This window comes from Excalfactoria chinensis, chromosome 2 (assembly GCF_039878825.1).
Source record: "Excalfactoria chinensis isolate bCotChi1 chromosome 2, bCotChi1.hap2, whole genome shotgun sequence".
Taxonomy (NCBI): domain Eukaryota; kingdom Metazoa; phylum Chordata; class Aves; order Galliformes; family Phasianidae; genus Excalfactoria; species Excalfactoria chinensis.
This window is the reverse complement of record NC_092826.1, coordinates 39,016,425-39,039,139: the sequence shown is the minus strand read 5'-3', so window position 1 is coordinate 39,039,139 and position 22,715 is coordinate 39,016,425. Positions and strand designations below refer to the sequence as shown.

Below are 22,715 nucleotides of genomic sequence, written 5' to 3'. Positions count from 1 at the left end.
AGAGGTTGCAGCTGAAAAGCACATGATGTTGTTTTGAGCACATTTTTGGAAGCTGGAACAACATTCTGGAATTTTCTCACCAGTCCAGTCTCACTTTGACTGAATTACTGCCAGCGGCTGACATCAGCAGTCTTTCATGCAGCAGAACCAGTTTGAGCTTTTGTTCCAAATAAAACACAAATATTTTCCACAAGAAGCTGTAAGAAATATAAAATGAATAATTTGTCTTACAACATACGAGGTACTTCTATAAGAACATGTCATAACAAGTTAGCAGAGGGGGTTTGTTGACATATCCAGTAAATGGAGAGTCAGTCTGTCTTCCAGAATTTCTTATAACTACATTATGTACTTTTCAGTCACACCATCTAAAAAGACAACATTGCAGTATGAATGGCTGTGAAGAACAGTCCACATTTCACAAAGGTGGTATGATATTACAAGACTTTTACAAAATACAAAAGTAACACGTTTTCAACAGAAACTTTGTTCTTTATGTATAGTTGAAAGTTATTTACCTAAAAAATCTTGTAATGCATACATTACCTGGTAATCACTTATTCTTTTTACTTTGCTTTTCTGAAATGTAGGCATGAGTAGTGAAAACTTCCAACAGCACTGCATATTTTTTCAAAGAAGGGCATGGCCATGGATGACTTTCTCTGAAGATCTGTCTGCTTGTGGCAGCAGGTCATAAAATTGGTTTATTTATTTATTTATTTAGTTTTAAGTTTATTTAGTGGATCTAGAAGCTTATAGATTTTGAGTGTTTCAAGGTTTTCTTCAGAATATGGTATCATACACAAAAACTCAAAAGAAAATTTGTTTTAAGAACATTCCTAAGAATGTGCCACAAAATAATAGCAGTTTATCTTGCATCTGTAACAATAAATATTTTTAACAGAACAGTGGTTCATAAATAGGTGAATGGAAGATTATGTGAAACATTATTTACTGTAGAGTGGATCTAAGAAAGAATTTTGACTTTTGAGGACTACAGTACTAGAAACTGCACTCTGTAGGTCTAATTTCAAAAGCTCAAGTTTTTAGAGCTCAAAACCCTCATAAGAATGGTACAAGTTTTAGATATCCTATGTAGAGACCAACTTGTAGGTTCAACAGTATAGTTGGATTAGCACAGAAAGCATCGTCTCAGTTCACACACATCATTTCCAAGATGAATAAAATGTTCCAAAAGATGCCTTGCTGTGCTGAGCTAGAGAATAACTGTGTGCTCATTCTTGTCCTCTCGTAGTCCTACATGTTCCAGCAGAGGAGTGGATGATGCATTCTCATGTTATTCAGAGTGTAAAGACTATGGAACTTCTGGGGTTACTTACAGCAGAGGCAAGAATGCTTTGGAGGTATTTCCTTGAAAATAGGAAAGAGATTCTAGACATTTGAAAGTTTTTAATTAAAGCTGACCATGCTTTTTTTGTCATGTTAGAACTTTGCAAAAGAACTTAAGTCTCTTAAACTAAGTAAATTCAAATGTTGCTCTTGTTGACAGTATTTTTACAATGAGAAAGGTTTTTGGGATGCAGAAAGGTTCTTATATGACAGATTTACCAGAAATCTGAATGTGGTTAACAATACTCAGTAACGAAAAGTATAATTTTGGAGTACATTTTCTAGAAGGTGGAAAACTGAGAATATGGGAAAATATAGGCAGGTTGATAAGAGAAGTAAGAGCATCCCTGTCCCTTGCTGCCTTCATAAAGAAAACAAGTGCTTCCTAAAGGATATATTTCAGCCAGATGAGGAGTACTGGGCTCAGTAGAGTCCAGTATCCTGTGGCCTCTGTTGTACAGAGCTTGGATGGCCTTATTTTCTGGGCCTTAAACCCAGCAAATCTATGAAGCAGAACAGGAAGGCTCAATCAGGATGGGTTTTATGAACAAAAAGAGGAGCAAGGGAAAGCAAAGACCAAGCATAGTAATAAGAAAAGGAGATGGAACATTTCCAGTCTTATAAATCAGCAGTGTTGGTGACAATTCTCACACAGCAAAATAAGACCTATATGTAACTGTGCTGAAAAGCCTTGCAAGGGAAAATATAAAGCTTCTAAAATTTGAGGCTCTCCAGAGTCTTAGGGGAAAAATGGTAGAAGAAAAACACTCATAAAGGAGTTTTTGGTCTTAATAGTATATAAAGCAACTTTTTTTATTGCTTGAGGTGTACAGATTGTAGTGTTGCATTTCTGTGTTTTTCTCAGTAGCTTATGAAGCACTGTTAGTACATAATATATTTGAGTAGTGCCATAAGTACCAGAAAAAGCACTGTAGTTCATATTGCAAGAAACCGATAAACAGCCAACAATGTACAACTAAATGTGAAATTACTGCTTCTCTCCAATGGCACCCTAGGAAAACTGTCACTTTCAGATATGATCTCTACAGTCAAATTAAAGTCTGATGATTGCCTCAAGATGTCCATTTATCACCCCAAATGAATCAAACTGAGTGAACAGTCAGCAATACACGATTCTATTCAAAGGCAACGCATCAGCACCTATCGGCAAAATTTCTAGCAGTAGTCAGATAGCAGGAGCAGGAAATAAGAGTACAACAATAGATCAGGTTAGAACAGGATATTGCAGAATCTCAGCTTGATTCATAAATATTAAATAATGAACTGCTGCTTTAGTAGTCTTACCTGTCATACTGTATTAAAAAACTTTGAAAAGTGTTACTGATCCCAGTTACAGCTGAAGTTTTGGCCAAGGAATTAGACAGAGTATGCAGAAACAAATGCAGCCACCTTCTTTAATATATGCAAAACTGAGCAACAAAAAACCAACCAACCAACCAACAACAACAACAACAACAACAAAGCAACGAAAAGGAAGTCTGTAATGCTCATATTTAAACTACAATTTTCACCCTGATTTTCACTTTAGGAGTCCAAGAAAAGTCTTATGAAACTCTTCGGTGATTTTCAAACTTGAAATCTGAAAGAGTCTCCAGAGCTATGATTTAGTGCCTATGAAAAAAGGAAGAAAGGAAAAAAAAAAAAAAAGAAAAAAAAAATTGAAAATCAAGGTGAAAATCTGTGTGGAATTACAATTCTTCTCCAAACATTTGTTGGAGAACATGAAAGATGTTTGAGCAGTAAAATCTAGCTACCAGATGGAGGACTGAGGTAATTGGAGGTAATGCAGATCAACAGATGGAAGCCTGAGAAATATCTGAAAATCCAACCTTAAGAAAGCAATTTATTGCAGTGGGCACATTTTTCTTTGTCTTGCAAAATGTACAAGTTGCAAATCAAATACATCATGAAAGTGGATACATTAAACACTGAGCTGAGTACGGAAACTACTTCCTGACATATCAAGCAGTCTCTTTGTAAACTGGTATGGCTCAGAGAGCTGTGACCTGGCACAATGAGAAGCCACTGAATACCAACAGCTTCTCAGTCACTGATCAGAAGCACTTCTACTGCATTCTCTTTGAGCGGCAATACTAAAAACACTGAGTTTCACAACAGGAAGGGTTCTACGCTACTGGGCAGACATCTGCTTGTATTTACAAAATTCTACCTCTTGCAGCACTCTAGAGGACAAAACCTAATTTTCCATGTTGCACAATCTGTGAAATGCTCCTGAGGGTGAACTGAGTGCACCCACTGGAGGAGAAAACTCTGGAGGCACTCTTACACAAACTCTGAATACCTCACCACCTGGACTTAAAATGCTCATGACGTAGACACGTATTTGAACACTGCTAACAAGAAAGTAAGTCCAACTGAGTTATAGGTGAACTAAAGAACGCTCCTGGATAAGGCTATATAATGAGAAAAGATGAACCCACATGCTTACAATCAGGATCTGCAATAGAGCTAACTACATATTTCTAGTTCTGCAGCCACTTAGGCTAGAAAAGAGATTCTTATCTTAACAGCACAGACTCTAGAGCATTCATTAAATCACAGTGAATATGACAGCATTTTCTAGACCTAACACTGAGCTGATTTCAAGGAAAGGGAATTTCAAAGGAAGAGCATATCAGGCTTGCAAGAAACTCAATTGCCATTTGGATTTAGTTATGTAGCTAAACTCCCATGAACACTGAAGTAATGTGGACAGTGTTGCATAGAGCCAACAGAAGATATACCATTTATACCTTGTGCCTGATATCAATGGATATCAATTTTACTGAGATAAATGTGTTCTCTCTTTTTGTGAAAACAAACAAACAAACAAAAAAAAAAACTGAAGTAGATGTGCACACAAATCACTCTTATGTGTATGAATTGCCTGTGGGTTCTCAGCAGCTGTGTAATTTGATAGATTGATAGCTCCTGTGGGTAGGTCCCACCCATGGAGCACCATCAATAGAAATATGTCACCATGACATTCTCACACAGTTGGGCATACTGTTCCACTTGAATGTGGAGAAAATGCCCAGGATGGTGTGGATTTTCACCAGACAGGAAAGGAGCAGATGGTGGTGGCCTGCTGACTTCCACTCCATCTACAACCACAATAGATTTACTAACACCAGAGTGCTGTTCCATGTACCTGTAGGAGCCTGGCAGGAAGAGCTTCCAAGAAGAAATGCTCATACATTTTTCAGCTGGGAAAGGGGACACATAAAGAGGTGTGATGTGTCACCAGCATGGTGCAGTTACTGAGATAAAGTTAATCTTTTGCACTCAGAAATTAGCCACACATAAATGTAAATCACCAGGAGGGTCTGTCATCCACACACAGAAGCATTAGGTCTTGGCAAAACTGAATTTGATGATGACATCTGCCATGCTATTAGCGTATCAGAAAACAGCAGAGATTCAGCTGGTGCTGGTACAACATTAGGAGAGTGAGATCTAGAAGATCTAGCAGCCATCCAGAAATCATCCAGGTTGATAGGTTTTACTGTCCTTGAGGCTGGAGCTATCCAGAGCTTTTTGCTGTCTCTCTTGTCCTTTGTCAACCACACAAACTGCAGCTTGTTGTAATACACTGATGTAAAATGATAGCAGGCATTGGTCCTACAGGTTCCACATTCTGAGAAGGAGTAAGAGACATCTTTCCAGGTAGATATAAGAGTCTGTATTATTCTAGTCATGGCTTTAAGAACTTCATCCTTGATAAAGCAGGAATTTACCTGTGGCAAACTAAGGGAACTGCAAGGATTTGGGGGTAGATAGAAAAAAGGCAAACATAGTGGCCATGGGAACAGTGCAGACATGACCTAACTCTGCTTACCTACTTGCAGTATTGCAGGCCCATGAAAGAAAGAAAGAGGTGAACAGGCTAACATGTACATGTAAGATTTCTTCATAAATCAGTTAATTGTACACAAAAAGAAGCAGTGCTAATGAAGCATTTCCAGCCCCTATTACAGTTTGAATACTTGCTTTGAAATATGTGAAAAACATGAGAATTTTAGGTAGGTGTTAAGATTATTCCATTTTCCTCCAACAGGCTCAAAAATGACTCTAATGATCCTTTGGCAAGAAGCTATGAATTCGCAGGAGGTGGAATTTGGAGCCATAAGGCAGCCAAGGGAGGCTTCTTTCCAAGCTGAGCCAGCTGCTACTGCAGAGAGGAAGGTGAGCCAAACTCCATTTAGTACCTGGATGCCATTTAGTACAGCAGGGACACCACAAGGAGAGAAATTCTCTGCTAGAACACTGCTTCTGCACAGACACTGTTGTGTTTCTGAGGTGCTGCTGGTGTCACCCTGCTGGTCCCTGTGAGGCAGGAACTGTGCTGTCTTCTGTTTTTGAGCTCTAGTGTTTGTAGGCATCCTTCTGCCTACAGTGAGGTGTGGCAGGACTAAATTACACTGTAAGTTCATAAGTAAGTTTACTTAACTATGAAATGTTTGACAGAGTATAAATGCTGGAGATTTAACAGCTCCAGAGAGAAGCCCTAAATAAATTAATTGAGGGAAAAGAAGCAGTGTTTTCACAAAGACTATTTGTTTCAGAACTGTCAAAGTTCTTATCTGTTTCAGAACCACAAAATGACTAGCAATTTGATACAAGCAACTACTAGAACTACATTTTGCAATCATACTTTGTAAAAAAATTGCAAAATTGTGTAGTAAGATTTTCTGATCTTATTTTTGTTCATTTTTTGTGCTTCTGGCAAATTAAATGAGTCATTATAGTTTAATAAAAAGGCACATAATTTCTGGATTGGATTATGATTAAAATGAATGATGTCAATGAACTGTGTCTGAATCACTGTTTTCATATTCAGAAATACTGTTTGGTTCAGATGATATTTTATGTTGCTATCACAAGTACTCCACTTTCTGATGAAGCAGAAAATCTAAAACTATCTGTGATATATGGACAAAATCACAGTAATTACTTGCATGAAGTCAAGTGAATGTAAAATTCACTCCTACTTGCTGGCTTTTAATTTCTCTCTGACTTGCCAACCTTGCTTGATGTGCTGTTGTGATAGAGGCAACACCGTACTGTGTACATTTGCCAGAAATTCTGCATATTATAAACTGTACCTGCACAAAGATTCAAACAATTGAATTTGAACTGCTATTACTTAGGAATACTTTCTTTAATAAGCTAATCACTCAGAAATCAGCACTTTATTACATAGCTACAGTTAACAAAAGTGAAAATTTAAAAAAATATTTTTTTAATATTAATATCAGGGGTTTGGTGTCCTTAGGCTTCCCAAATGAATCTATAGAGGTAGGGGTGTGTTGATAAACTGAAGTGAACCTGTAACCAAATCCTCAGAATTATTTAGAAACACTCCTCTTGATTCCTGTCCAGATGCTAGCCCTTCTAAAGGCCAACAGTATCAAGCTTTCAAGTTATAGAGGGCTGAAGCTAGTGCTAAGCAAACCTGCTTCATTCTAAAAGCTCACTTAACTTCTACCTCTCTGTTATGTTCACTTTCTGTCATGCAGAGATACCTGTCCCCAGAGGTAGCTTATAAGAAAAATGAAGGTGTATTAAAAAGTTGTTCTTTTAAAAAATTACCTCTTAAAATTTTGGCCCAGTATCTTTCTGACAGACCTGAAAGGGTTTCAAGTGGGTTGGTCAAATATCATGTGGCAGCAGTTCACCCTCTCAGGTTGGCAGCAGCTGTTGAATTAACAAGTGAGGACAACCTGTGATTAGTGGCTGCAGGACTGTACTTTACCCAGGGAATTGATAACTACCTTCAATTGCTGACAGCAGTTCATTTTCTCCAAGGTGAAAGAGTGAATATGAGCCCTTGTATCTGATTATAAGTTCTCTCCTGGCTGATCTGGAAGAGCTGAGCTGCTGGAAAATCTAAAGAGAAGTGAGATGAGCCAAGCAGAGGCGAAATTTACAGGTTGCATAACCCAGTTCTAGATATTTCTAGACTCTCTGAATCCATATACTCCATTTTCTGCATCTGTGCTGAGACAGATATACAAAAAGATTTTTTCCTCCCAACTTTCTTTGGTTGCACAAGCAATCAGAGTGTATTTACTGGTTATGTAAAGAGTAGCAAAATGTAATAAGTAAAGACACAAACATGAAACCATAGTTATTTCTTACAGCTTTACACTTTCTATTTACTGAGGATATGTAGAATTTATCAGATAATTGAGCTTTTGATCACATCTTCTATCCTGAATAAAGCTTTGCTTCTACAAGCACAGAGTAGTTTAAAACTCTGCATTCCTCACTTGTATATAATAACTAGATCTTTAAGGATTTAATTGGACTTGTACATAATTAAAGGTAGTAAAGAAAGCATTTGAAAAATGAATTTCCATTTCTAAATAAGTTTGCCAGATGGTCTTATTTTCATGTTTAAAGAAGTGTACACTGACTGTACAAATTTTCCATCTTACATACTTTCTCCTGAGAAGTAGGACTAGATGTGAAAGGGTACTATCTTCTAATTTCTTTAGTCTGTAGTCATTTGCTCAGGCTGCCAATGATGGATCCAGTTAACGATAGATGTGCAGGTGCATTTTATCTATGGTCCCACTCAAACATCTATTTTACATAGAAAGAACAATGTCTGGTTCAGTTAGTATAGTAAGAAGTAATCATTCAATAATGTAGTCATTATTATCTTAGCAAATTGTAACTTCTTATCAGCAGCAACAAATCTATAACTCCTTTTGAGCAGGCAATCTGCAGGGAACAATTTTCATTCCATTATCAACCGCAGTAGTAGTACTGTGTCATTAAGTATTTTTGTTCAGTATTTTGTTTTTCTCAATGAAATGAAATGTACGTGTAAAAGTCAGAGCCATTGTTATCTTTGATTTTGTTGTGCCTGATGTCCATATTGCAGATGATACACTTCCACAGCAAAGCCTCTAAGGTGTCAGGATCACAAGATGTATGCATTGTTATTGCTGTGTACTGCGTAGGTTTATAGATTACAGTTTCAAATACAGCATTGTACATTTTGGCCATGACAATCTGTGTTAAGTTTTAGAGAACTGTGTGAAGGAAAACCTCACAGTGCTGTACAGACATGTTTAAAGTTTTAAAAATATATTTTTAAGAAAGTTTTATGTTGGCAAACTATGAAATAAAAGTTCCCCAAACACAGAAAAGATTTCAGAAAACACAGTGTTTGGTGAACACATGAGTTCCATTATAGAAACATTGCTATCCATGGTTGGTAGGCAAAAGGAAACTGAAACTGAAAAAGAAAGACAAATTTTGAAATTATGTACAATTTTGCTTATAAATAGATGAATACTGAGTGATTAATTATTCTTAAACCACTTATTCAGTCAGCTTTTCTTTTAAATTTGGTTTGATTTTCAAGTTTATATAAACTGGTAGAACTGTAACATCACATCTCACATGAAGAAAAGATCATGCCCTTAAAATTATGTAGGTTTCCACATATTTGGCAAAGTTCACATGTTACAGAGGCTCTTGTAATAGAACAAGCAGAATATCAAGCTTTCTTTGTGGTACAGAAGGGATCGTGTGTCTTCAGTTTGCAACACTGTAAGCAGAGTAAGAAAATAAAACTGTGCTATACTAACTCAGACTGTGAAAAAGGACAGTCTTAGTCCACCTCACGTCATTTTGAGTTTGAGTTTTCTTTTCTTTGGACAACATGTATTTTTTTATAGTCATACTGTTCACACTGAAAATACTTAATTTCAACTTTCTCTTTTTAGTTTAAAATTGTGACGTGACATTTGCCTAAGTTTGTCTAATTGAAATTTCACTCTACATGTGGGGATGATCTGACAGTGATCTATTCTGTTTCAGTCTATAGCTGGAAATCATTTTAGCAATCAAGTGTAAGACACTTAGTAATCACTTTGAGAAAGTCTTCTGGTTTAGTTCTCATTCATGGTAGCCATTTTTATTTTTTTTTCTTTTTCTTTTCTTTCTTATCCTCTCTATATGAAGGAATAGATTAATTCATGAATTCTTATTTTCTTTGTCACTGGGCTGTGCTGCTGCCTATCACAATTGGAGAGGCTGTTCAGCTTGTCAGTTCAGTCAATTTCTCCAAGTTTCCTCCAGTCATTTCCTTTGATTTCCTTTGTCTTCTTTGAAGAATAATTCTCTTTCAGGTCATTTAAAACTGAGTGGTGCCAGGAAACTGAAATAGGTTTAACAGTAATCTTATTCCTTTTTTTTTTTTTTTTTTTTTTTTTTTTTTTTTTTTTTTTTAATCATTCTCTCACAGAAGACAAAAATCCTCAGATTTTCAACCCAGATGTTTATTCAATACTTATCTTTTCATTTTCTATCTAAGTCTCCAAAGGAGGCATCTATGACACTGTGAGACTTCTCAGTAATGGGCTTGTAACTCAATTTATTTGCAGAAAGAACAGTCTAGAAGATTTAGAGGCTTTCAACAGAATTCATATGTTGGGTTGGTTTGACCATCTCTGAACTCATTTGCACTACCAATTCCACTGCATTTGCTATTCCTAATACTTTGAGGCAGTCGTTACATTTCAATACTCCAAATATTGCCACAAGATAGGCATATGTCTTATGTTATATCCGCCAGGACATTCCCAAGTGTTTACCAATCAGATAATTGCTCTTCACAAAATGACCTTTTCACCTTGTTTCTCCAATCCACTAGAAAGTTTGAAATGTTCTATATTTAGTAGCTATCACACATTAGTGGCTTCAGTGGCCTTCTATGATTTTGGTGGGTTTGGCAACAAAGTTTTTCAAAGGGAAAGATTTGATTTTCACAAATATGAGAAGATGGGAAATAGGAAGAAGGACAGAGGGAACAAATCACTGTTAATCCTAATCTGTGATCTCATGCATAAGAATTTGCTGTACCTTTTCAGTTGCTGCCAATTCCAGTTTTCTGCCAATTCCAATTTTCTGCCAAATGTCAATTTTCACACAGAGTGTGAAATGCCTTCCATTTCCAAATTTATAACAGATCTGTTGGACTTGAACTCACTCCAGTAAGTTGTAGTTAATTTAAATACATCACAAGCAAAATGGAAGGAAAGATTTCACTTAAGCGGAGTAAGCGAAATGAGCACAGATGAGGCTGATCCTTGTAAAAATCATTTAACAAATGCTGTAATTCAATAGTATGAAGATAAATGACAGAATGCCTATCATTCATTTTACTGGTAAACTAGTGGCTGAACACAACACTTTGTACAAGATATTCTAATAAGGAGTACAAAAAACACTGAACAAATGAAGTTAAAAAGGAAAATGTAATTTAGCTGTGTTATACTTTGCCTACACTACTGAATGTATTTTATAGACCCTTGTCTAATTTTAGGTTTTGCACACTGGGTAAGAAAACCTACAATGAACCTGATCAGAAAAACTCTAATACAAGTATACTTGGGTTTCTGAAATAGCAATCCTCCATTCAGACCTAAGTTCTCATTTGTCAGAGAAAAACGGAAGAAACTTCTGCAAGGCAGGCAAGGAGACAGATATTTTGAGTCAAGTAGCTGTATGTAATCTTCTGAATTAAATTATTATTAAACAGAGTTTAATAATTTGAAGAAGAGAGATCTGTAATATGAGTTTCCCAGATAACTTCCACTAGAAGCACATCAATCTAAACATCCATTTTGTTGATTCTACATCATATTTGATATGATAAAATGGTATTAGACATCGTCATGTCATTTGGTATGATTCAGTTTTCGTAGATAAACGTGATGAAAGTATTAGGTAGTCCAAGATTGATGGGTAAAATGCTTCATCTCCCTCTAGTACATTTCATCAAGGAGAAATCAAAACATTTCTCTGCCTTGAACAGAAAGAGAATCATTCTTCCTCCTGCCCAACCAAAGGCCTTGAGATCTTGGAGCCTGGTATGCCTGAGAAGGATGCCTCTTTGCAACGTTGTGTAGTCTATATTGCCCAAGCAAAATTTCAGGTTCACAAGCACAATGTCAACTTGGCACAACATTGTTTTCTCCTTTTCTGAAAGCCTTTATCCTTTTGGAGTTCCTCTTCTCTTCATTCTGTTTTCTAGATTTGGACCCTGAACTCCTCAGGAACTGGCTGTGCTGCCTTGCAGCAGCTGGTCATGCAAAGAGATAAAGCCTTTGGAGTCCCAAAATTAATCATAAAAACAAGAGAGATCAAAATGCCTTCAACAGTTCAAACATGTTTATTCAAACAGCAGGATGGAAAACTAAGTCAAAGACCAAATCCGAGCAAAGCAAGATAGGAAAAAACAGCATGCAGATAAGATACACTGTATATAGCCAAACACAAGTTGATTAAGCAGATGACACACATACCAAATAAAAAAGATTTCTCAGGCATAAACATGTGGATGCATAAGTGAGAGGACCTGAGCAAAACTATTGTTTTTTTTCCTCAAATACAGTAAATACTGTCAATTGTTCCTTCATTACTACTGAGATGCATTGGTAGTTGGAGTCATGCTGGAATGCAGAGCATTTCTTACTTTGAAAAGTATTCAGCTTGTTTCCATTAGAATTTTCATGGGGCCAACTAGAAATATAATGTCTGTAGGTTATGTCTAGAGTCTAAAAGGGTCTTATAGTTTGGCTTTTTTCACTATTTTGCTCTTAGGGAAGGTGTTGTCACACAAGTAGGAAGTGGCAATGACTATTATATACATTTTTTAATGCCTATATGCTGGATTTATCAGGCAAAACACCACAATTTGTCTGAATGGGACTGTGTACCAGCTTTTGCTGTGCTAGAAGACTCGGCACTGAAATTGCAGAGGGAGGTTTGCCGGAGCCTGTGTGAAAGTCCTTCAACTAACAGTAACTGTGGAGATGGAAACAGTAACATGAGAGTGCAGTAAACAGCTGTGTTGTTGAAGTTATTGGTTATGGAGCTGCACCGTGCTTTTCAGAGCATATTATGCACAGTGTGAAACTGTACCAGGCTTGATGTGATGTATCAGTGTCATCTATATACAAATTGACTTCTGAGGACTGGAGTGCTCTAAAGGACAGATGAGACTTGAAATAAGCAGGACAAGATCATGCTTTATTGCACTGTGATGCTACACAACTTCCTTCTTTGCCATTGTGTTGCATCAGTTGCTTTCCTTCTCAAGAAATTCTAAAATGTTACCAGCAGGGAATTCCATTTCTTACCTGCCAGAGAAGATGAAAATAGTATGTAGAAGGGCATCATGGTAGAAAAATGAGCTGCCTGAATGAGGCTTTCAGGTGCTGAAATGAGTTCCTGTAGCAGTGTATGATTTGAAGCTTCCCAAAAAACAATGCTGTGTGAACAATTTCAACACTGGCAGGACAATTGTATGTGCAGAGCTGACGTTTTTTCTTATGTGACCTAGCAGGAAGACATTTCTCCAGTGCTCTAACCACCCTCACTGGACTCAGAATGATGTTAGCACAGGTGTTATTTGTGCACATGAGAAGAAAACTTCTTTGTTTTGAAAGTGATAGAGCACTGGAACAGGCTTCCTGGAGAGGTTGTGTAGTCTCCTTCACTGCAGATACTCAAAACCCACCTGGACACTTTCATGTGTAACCCACCCTAGGGAACCTACTTTAGCAAAGGTTGGGCTAAATGATCTCCAGAGGTCCCTCCAATATCTGATTCTGTGATTCTGTGTTTTGGAGATAGATCAGGGGCAAGGGAACTTGTGACCAACATCAAAAAGGCCAGTGTCATCTGAAACTTGGCATAGCTGACTCACCATATAGGAATCTCATAACATAGCCTGTCCTGATAGTTTGTTCTAACCTGAACATACAATTATACTATTTCTGGCGTCTTAAATCTGAAAGAGTTCTATGGTGCCCTTGCCAGCTCTGTTGCTAGATGAATGGGAAATTTTCCAGCTGCAAAATTGTGAATATGTGCTTCTTGTTCACAAGCTCCTTGAGGTTGTTATTTATTTATTTATTTATTTCCTTTTGCATGTCATACTGCTCTCTTCTGAGAATTTGGCTTGGTGACAAAGCAACTAGCCAAGAAATGGGGATGCCAAAAGTATCGCATCTCAGTGCTGAGGAATGGTGTCTCTATGCTATGGTAAATGATAGGCTATAAGCACCTTCTAAGATGTCCTTGCAGAGCAGTGGAGGTGTCAGGTTGAATCCAGTGTGGTGAGGCTGAGGCCATGCTACTTGCAAGGACAAAAAAAGAATAAGTAAAGAAATGAATCATAGCAGAGCCTGTGTGTACACCATGCTTAGGAGGCAGTCAGTGGGACTTGAGAACAACATTAGAAATATATCAATATATCTTGTCTATACAGACACAACTGTAATTTCAGAAGGCTCCAAGAGCTGTGGGGAACAGTCTTCAGCATAAAGTTGATGTGCAGCTCAAATGTATATTTGAATTTCTAAGAACTGCCTGAGATGCAGTGAATTTCAGAATTTATATAGTCCTCCTAATTGCATTTTCACGCATTCTTTTAAATTAATAACAAAATGCTTCCTAACATTATTTTACTGCATCTCCTGTAAAGTATACATTTCATGTTGCACTGCTGTGTGTCTATAAAAGAAAAGAAGAATCAATAATATTTAAAGTGACCTTAGTTAATATAGTTGCTCAGTACTGTTTACAGGAATCAGAAAAAGTAGATAAAATAAATGCAATAAAATATAGATTTGAATCAAAATAGACAAAGATACTAAAATCCCCAGGGATATACTGAAGGGGTATATTAACATACCTATGATTCAACTTCACTTTATTCCTTTACATTCTATTAAATTGCATATTCTATTTTTTAAGAATATAATTAAATTCCTCTATCTTGTGATGCTGGGACCTTACAGTTTTTGCTTTGGAATACTTGAGAAATGAAAAATTCGTAGGAGGCCTTGAAAATGTAGTTTGCTGGTAGAATTTAATCAAGCTTTTGCAGCTTGTTTTATCTGGATCTAAAGAAAAACACATTTTAATTAAATGCTAAGATAAAGCTAAAATGACACACATTAAAATGCGTTGGTTTTCTTACAAATGTAGCATTCCTTGGGACAGAGAACTGAAAAAAGACAAATTTGTACCAGTTTCAAAAACTTGATATATTTATCTGTAAGCGCACAAAGCTTTATCAACAGTTCAGCAGCATATGAGGGCTGCTCCAAAAGCAATGCCTCCTGTTTTATTATGCTGGCCCATGACATCAGAGGCAGATGTTAGCAGTACGGATGTAGTGGTTGAACCTTCTCACCGATATTCTGTTACATGTTGTTGCTATGTGACAGATGGCAGCAGAGGGGCAGTCTGACAAAGTGGCATCTGACATGGAATTGAGTATGAAGCAAAAGTGTGTCTCTGAATTCCTCCATTCTGAAAAAATGGCACTCACACCCACTGACATTCACTGATGGTGCAGATTTTTTTAGCACAGCACCCAGGCTTTTTAAACCCCTGCTGAAAATGTGTAGCTAATGATTATGCCTATTGTTGAAAATTAGTGCTTTGTAGCTGAGATTGTGTCTCTCAAACAGTGTTATTACACTCTTCGTCTCTGTTGTAGTTTCTATTGAAATAAATAGGAGGCATTATTTTTGTAGCAACATAGCATAAGGTATTTGGCAATTCCATTTACAGGTCAAAAGATGTGTCTTTCCTACTTTTGTTGGCATTTCAGCCAACATGTATAATTCAAAGGTTTGCTGCATGGAATCTAAACATTAGCTTTTACTCTTTCAGTATTATCTCTATGGATGTGTTAACTTACAAGGAGACTGCTGTGGTTTCTTCCCAGAAAAACAACAACAATGTAAGACAAAAACTTCAATTTTTTGCACAAAGAGAATGAATATAACAAAAATAATTTTGATGAAGTATTTTTTCTCCATAATATTAACAATTATAACTAGAAAATTAAGGATTAAAAATATTTTTTTGAGAAGTGCCAAAACTGCCAGTAAGCAACTTCTTTGTGACTGAGTTGTCATTAGTAGAGAGCTGATGATTTGCACTGGTGCCCCCCACTGCAATTTCTGCTTTTGCAGTTCCTTCTGTTCTCAGTCTCTCATCAAGCAACTCTATGTCTCTGTGTCTCTTTTGTAGGTTACACATGACAAAAAATTTCATCCCCTTGCTACCTCACAGACTGCCATTTAATTCTTCATCTGTTCCTCAAACTATCACGTTTTTGATAGGCCACATTTCCTGTCTGGCTTGAAGGGATATTTGAAGAGTAAAACGAATCAAGGAAAAGGTAAACGGTGGCCCTGCTCCTTGGAAACAGCTAACAAATCCAACAGGTTTTGATCATTAGGTTTAGCACAGCAAAGATTGTTTACATAATGGAGCTACTTAATTTCTTTAATGCAAGCCTCCTTATATATAGTTCTTTCAATAACTCTTAATCGTAGCATGTAAAACAAATTGTTGAGACAGTGAATAACTAGAGTTATTGAAAGATATGAGAAAGAAATGATCTGAAAATGTTAATGCACGTATTACAAAGTCCTGCACAGGGAAATCCATTCTTCTAATGGATTCTCATACCATCAAATTAAAATCCAATTCCCTTTAAAGAAAAGTGACTTAAAATTTCAGTACAAACTTGATTGAAATGCTAATTGTGAGCAGGCAACAAGACTGGACAATTAAGATGTGCAAAATCTGCTCTTTGAGAAGGTGGGGAGAAGGGAATGCTCCACTTGACAAAAAGGACACCTTCCTTTATATTTGTGTGGAAGGACACTGCCACTGAAATTGTTCTCTTCTCTCTGGACGCTGAAGTCAATACCTGTACAGTCACTCAGGGGACATAGCTTTGAAGTAACGCTGTATGACCTCAGATGTTACATTACTCTTCCACAAAGCTAAGCAATAAGGAAAATTTTAAGAGTGGCCACAGAAGTGAATAGAATAAAACACCCAAAACAAGTTCCTGAAAAAGATGGGCTTTGTGATTATGTATTCCAAGAACTGAAAGAGTAGCTGTGTTTATTAGATAAACCTTTTCTAGCAAATAATTTACAGGTCAGCTTCAAGGTAAAGCTCAAAATAGACTGTTCTCATTGTTGTAGATGAGATGTCTAAGAACAGGTCATACCAGGTAATGTGTGGGATTAGGTGGGAGATTTGTTTAGTTCATGTGTCATATGAATTTAATTTTTAGATCCAAGTTATACATTTCAAAAGTATCCATGATTCATAGGATAACATACAATTCAGTGTTTGGTTTATTTTAAAATTATGCACAAGCAAATGTTAAAGGAACAGTTTTTAAGGTCACAGTATTAGTCAAAAAGATGAAAATACTCCTTCTATATATCTGTTTTTAGTGATTACATTTAGCTTGTGATTACATACCCTTTGTTTCACAGGATCTCTGCCTCTTTAGGCATGGAACATGGATATGAGCTGAAACTTGTGAAGCTAGAGAGATCTTAAAGGACATTCCATAGGACTTCTACGGTGTTCATGACAGAAGATGAAAAGTCAGTAGTGAATGCAGAAAAGGCTTCCAAAGGAGAAAAGAACAGGTCAGAATTTAAAGCAATTGACTGCTGTCCTGAAAGCTAAATTATAACCTTGCCCCTGAGTTTGTAATTGATGTTATGTGTGTTACTTACAATAAATTTATTATAGGTGGCCCCTAACCAATTTTTTTTAGTCTGGTAAGAATCTAATTTATTGATGTACTGAGTACTTAAATCTGGATCTGAAGTCAATGAGAGCTGTAAGCGGGTAAATGAAGTGTGGCATAGAACTAAATTGTTACAGAAAATCAAGTCCTAGGCTTCTCTCAAATAAGACACCAAATCTTTCTGGATTCTTTTCACTTCTTTGAATCTCAGCATTCCCACATGTTAACTTAAGAAAATATGCAGTTTGTTTTGTAAGTAATGCCTCCTAGTCATTTCCATGCAAAATACTATAGTAAAATAATACACATGCAGCCATGAAGCAAGCAAAATTTCACAGAGCTGGTGAATGTTGGTGATGAGGTGGTACAGAAGCTTACTGCCCACAAATAACACAAGTCTCAAAATGGGAATCATAATGAGACAGGAAAAGAGGTGGCTGATAGAGTAAGTAAGTTGGAAGTTGAGCTACTTTCAGATATTCAGGGAAAAAAAAAAAAAAAAAAAAGGAGCTGCAGCAGCAGGTAGGGACATATGCTCTGAATGGTGTATCAAAGCACCTGTAATATGCTCTGTGCTTTTGGAGATTTTTCACATAACAAGATAAACATAAGAGGTAATTCACACATATGCTTATTACCAGCTAAGCTGCAAACCATTTTCTGTTTCAGTCTTGCAGTTTTGACAAAGGTAATCCTTCTAGCTTTGCTTAGGAAAGCCTGGGTTCTGATAGGAGGTTGATGGAAAGGCCCAGGAAAGCATATGGTACCTTATGCTCACCTGGCATGCCTGCTTATGAGTCTGATCCTACATGCATACTCCCAGCAGCATGCTTATTCTCCATGCAAGCAGGTGAGGAGCTGCTGTGAACTATGTCCTTATCATCTGAGATAAGGCACAGCGCTCAGGCAGTCAAATGAGTCACAGTAAGATGGGATCACGCACTGCCCACGGCTGTGTCCTTACCCACAACTCATGTTAACAAAAAAAAAAAAAAAAAAAAAAAAAAAAAAAAAAGACAAATAGAAGTGATAGAAGTGATGTAATGCTTCCTTATGGATCAGGAGCAATTCAAAGAGCGCAGGCTCACTGCTCACCACTCTGAAAGAATCATAGAATCCTTAGAGTTGGAAGGGATCTTTAAAGGTCACCCAGTCCAACTTCCTTTGCAATAAGCAGGAACATCCACAGCTACATCAGGTTGCTTAGAGCCCTGTCCAGCCCGACCTTAACTGTCAGGTGAGGTAGCATAATATAGGACAGATTTTGCCGTGGGATAGGGTTGACCAATACAGTTAAATAGCTGGGCATTTACTTACGGGAAGAAAAGCAAAGCAAAGCAAAACAAAGGAAAACAAAACAAAACAAAGCTTTTTATCCACTGTGCTCGGAGGTACAGGACACCCCTCGCGTCCCCCACTCCCCAGGCTGTGTTGCACTCTACTCTCACCCCCCGTCTGTGCTGCACGGCTGCCGCTGGCACTGAGGGGATGCGGGCGGGGCCCGGCACGGGGCTGGCGGCAGCGGGGCGGGTTGACCCCTGCCATCCCGTCCTGTCCCGTCCCACTGCCCCGGGGCGAGCCGCCCGCGACACATATAGGGGCCGATTGGGTCGCGGGCCGGCACTCACTGCGGAGTGGGGGGCGCCGTCTTTACTTCTTTTACACCGAGAGAAGCATTCTATTTGCTGTCATGGCTTCGGTACCCTCAGCCGGATGCCTCCTGGCCAAGAACCAGTATTACCGCAGTAAGTGCTCAGGGCCCGGTAGCCCCCCAGCCTCCGAGTTTGTTGCAGTATGAGAAAGTTAGAAAGGATTTCAGATGAATGAGCTGGAGGCAAGAGTGGGGTTTTGCTATATGTGTGTTTTTAGTTATCATTTTTATTTTATTATTATTTGCTTGGGGATATGTGTGATTTTGTTCCATAAAGGAGCTGCAGTTTTAATGAGTATTTGCTTCTGGTTATTCATGTACACTTTTCTGCCTGTAGAATAGTTCATTAAGAATACACAGTATCAGTCTTTTTATTATAAACAGTGACATTGACAAAGCATTACCTCAGCAAATCCTGGCTTCAAGCTGTACTTTATATTGTGTTTGCAGGCTTAGACAGAATGCATAATCAGCACACATTCTTGTTTCTCTATACATGAAATACTTTGAGAGTGCACCTGGTCTTGTTAAGGTCTCTTAGACAGTTCACTATACAGTAATGCAAGGATGGTACTCTTAGTTGTATCACAATGGAAAGTACAGAAGTTTAGAGTTTTCCCTTTCTTCTTCTTTTATTTTTTTTTTTTTTCACTTGACTCCTGTACAGTGTATATGTGATCATCATAAGGCACATCACTAATTTCAGTGAAAGCTGGACAAACAGATCTCAGTGTGCTTTCAGGTGATGAGAGATCAATTTATGTCAAAGCTTTCAACTGGACAACCATAGTGAAATGGTACATAAAATATTTAAGTCACATTGTAGCAAACTACTTGTTGCTAAGCTTATCTTTTAGATTACTTTCTCTGAGATGGCAGCAATTCTGAGAAACTGGCGTGGAAATGTATCCATCTTTTTTATTAAACATGTCCCTCTTTTCTGTGAACAGCAAGGCAGAACTCGGAATCCAACGTTTCTTCCAGCTCCTCCTGCCTTTCCAATCCTGTGAGCATTGCAGAACAGGACAAAGCATTTCAAGGTACTGTTCTCTGCATCCAAACGGTCTTCTGGATTTCACCTGTTTGTTATTCTGAGTGTCTAATGGCAAGGGCTGCTCCTCTTTCAGCAGGGTTGCCTGAATTACTCGATAAATGCTGGTGGATAAAAAGCTTTTTCCACTGTGAACCATCTCCACCAACTGTTGGCAGAAAAACACTATCAGCAAGCAGGTGAGTCCTGGTTTTGCGGTGATGGGGATAACTGAGCCATTTCATTTTTCCTTTGTTAAAAGTGCTATTAAATAAGGCTAGAACAGTCTGAGATCACAATGCTATTTTGATGACTTAAATAAAACATTCCGCAAATGTATGGCCTTAGAAGCTGCCCATGTTTACATTGTAAAAGCTGAACTCACACTATATGTTACAATAGTGACTGTTACTGCCATTTGTAGCGATAGTTATTTAATCCTCTACCCACTGCACTTGTACTCCCATTTATGCATTTCCACTTTATATTAAAAAGTTAATATGAATGAAACCAAAACTAATGCAGATAAATTCCTCTGCCAAAAATACAATAATTCTACTCCTAACCTTTTTGAATCCATATTTCTGCAGTACCAACAGCTGAATATGAAAGCAAGCTGGATTACTGTCTGAGATACTGCGCATGGACTTATTTTTCCAAGAGGCTTGGGATCTTCTGAGTGTCTGGGTTCAGTTGCAAGAAGAAAACAAAACCTTTAGGAGGGAAGAAAGGTGTACTTTCAAAAGATGTCAATAGCTTAAAAACTACTGTATACGGGACATGTCCATAGTTTACTGTCTTCATTATGGAGTTGCTATAATTTTAGATGACTCTAATGAAAGTTACTTGGATTAAATATCCTGATGACTCATTTGGATACTTAAGAAAAAAAAAAAAAAAGACAGTAAGATAGTATAGGTTGAAAAGTATGTGTATGGAATGGCTTCGCTATAGGTGATTATTTACCTGAAGTTTTACCTGTTAAGATACCAGCTCTTTAGACCTTCACTGCTGTAAATGCATCACAAACAGATCAGTCCTACTCTACTGTATTGTGTGTATATTCTACCAACTGTTCAGTTATAGGAATCAGAGATCACAAGGATGCTTGCTAATAGCTTTGCTTTCAGAAAGCCCAGTTACACGGAGAAGGAATGATCTGCTTGCTGGGTGTGTAAATCCCAACCACAAATACATAGATAGACTTTTCATTCACATATATGTATGTTCATACTTGAGGACAGAACAGCAGAGAGGTAGTCATAATGGACACTGACATCTTCCAAGCAGATGAGTAATCTCAGTCAGGGTTGATATTCATAACTCTGCTTTACTTTCAAATTACTCTCACCTTTGCTACATTTAAAGACCTGCTTGTTCTCAATTGACTAATCCTATCAGCATTCATTTCTGTCCATCAGTTTCATTTGTAAGGTGTAAGAGCTAGCAAAGTATTCAACTAAAAGTGATAACATTAATGCTAATAACAAAGTCTGCCTTTGTCAGGATACATGCTATTAAAATACACTGTAGTATGTTTTCATTTTGTCTTCAGCATTGCAAAGCAGTAGGTGATTGTTTGTTCTACTGGGAATGGCCAAAATGGACCAAAGGTCATAGAAAATAACATACTTGGCTGGAATGACATTGCTTCTATGTGTTTATCTGTGCAATTTTATTTAAATCTACCATCACTAAATCTACCTGGCCTTTGCCCAACACTGATGAAGCAATAATAGCAAACATTATCAATGTAAGTGTAAATTTTTTTAAATTATATATTAGTCGTTGTCATGGTAATGCTTAGAACTCTGAAGTGTATCAAGTGACTGCTTTGGTTTTGGTATAGGCAGTGTATGTTTATCCTATGACAACAGAAAAGAATGCAATGATGGAAGCATGGTTTCAGGAATCCTCAGATCTCCGTGTTATACCTTTTTCCCCTATCACCATTGTGCAATTTTATCATTGTACTTCTAAGTGTACAGAATGAACTATTTTTGTATGTGATTTTTTATTTTTTTTTTTTAAATAAATAAAGATTTAATCAGTACTTAATTTGGGTCTCTAATACAAATGGTATTCATTGTTTGTGTTGAATTGTGTTTGAATGCCTTCAGGGATGGGGCATCCACAACCACCTTGGGCAACCCGTTCCAGTGTGTCACCACCCTCTGAGTGAAAAACTTCCTCCTAATCTCTAACCTAAACCTCCCCTGTCTCAGTTTAAGACCATTTCCCCTTTTTCTATGTCTGAATTCATCTGCTTAAGCTTCAATGAAGGACTGTTGACGTAATGGTGCCATAGTGATGAAAAATCCTGCTCTGGAGTAGTGTCCTCATGGCATTTTCATCATCTTCTTCTGTGATCAGCTCAGCTTTGAAGTGGTACCACTTCTACTTCATAGTTATTAGTGCCAGTTCTTCAAAGTGCAGTTACCCTTCAATGGATCAACTGTAATAAATAACATGCCATGTTACTTAATGACTAATTGCAAAGGGGATATGGAAAATCAATACAATAAAGTGCTTGCTGTAAAACCACTGTATTTTGTTATATCATGGTAACAATGAAATGTCAATTTTCTCAAATAAAATGTAAATATTATGTAATTGTGTGGGAGGACAAAACCAAAATGAAGATTTAAAGATAAGTCAGGAAAGAACTATAAAGAGGAAATTACACCCATATGACCTAAGTCCAGCTTAGGATAAGGAAAATGAGAAAAGAATGTGATTTCAATACCTCATCAGGGTAAGATAGATACAAATGTTTGATCAAGAATAATTTGTAATAGAAAAGATGTTTTTCTGCTGCTAGGAGGTCTACAGGTAATTTTGTTTTGATTTAAGTTTCACCTGGAAAAAATAAGCAACAGAAGCAGGACTTGTGCCAGTGTGTAAGTAGTAAGTTAGACCCAAGTGTTAGTAGTAAGTTAGACCCAAATCTCATCACAGACTTAGGTATGCAGAGATGAACCTGAAAAAGATCATTTTCCCCAAATTCATTTACAGTAGTGGTAGTCAATAATGTGATTTCATTTCTTTTCCAAAAA

The 22,715-nt window shown here is 37.3% G+C and overlaps 1 protein-coding gene across 2 annotated transcripts; it reads left to right on the top strand.

Annotated features, from left to right (window-relative positions):
* Positions 1 to 18,537: 18,537 nt before the first annotated feature.
* Positions 18,538 to 21,740, top strand: PPDPFL (pancreatic progenitor cell differentiation and proliferation factor like). Of its 2 annotated transcripts, none has more exons than XM_072329846.1 (4): positions 18,538 to 18,723; positions 19,580 to 19,669; positions 19,760 to 19,859; positions 20,250 to 21,740. In XM_072329846.1, the coding sequence occupies exons 1-4, from the start codon at positions 18,669 to 18,671 to the stop codon at positions 20,260 to 20,262; spliced, it is 258 nt and encodes an 85-aa protein (XP_072185947.1). In that variant the 5' UTR covers positions 18,538 to 18,668; the 3' UTR covers positions 20,263 to 21,740. The 2 variants fall into 2 exon arrangements, with proteins under 2 accessions (XP_072185947.1, XP_072185946.1); XM_072329845.1 differs by having other exon boundaries at positions 19,757 to 19,859; positions 20,250 to 20,508.
* The last annotated feature ends 975 nt before the right edge of the window (positions 21,741 to 22,715 follow it).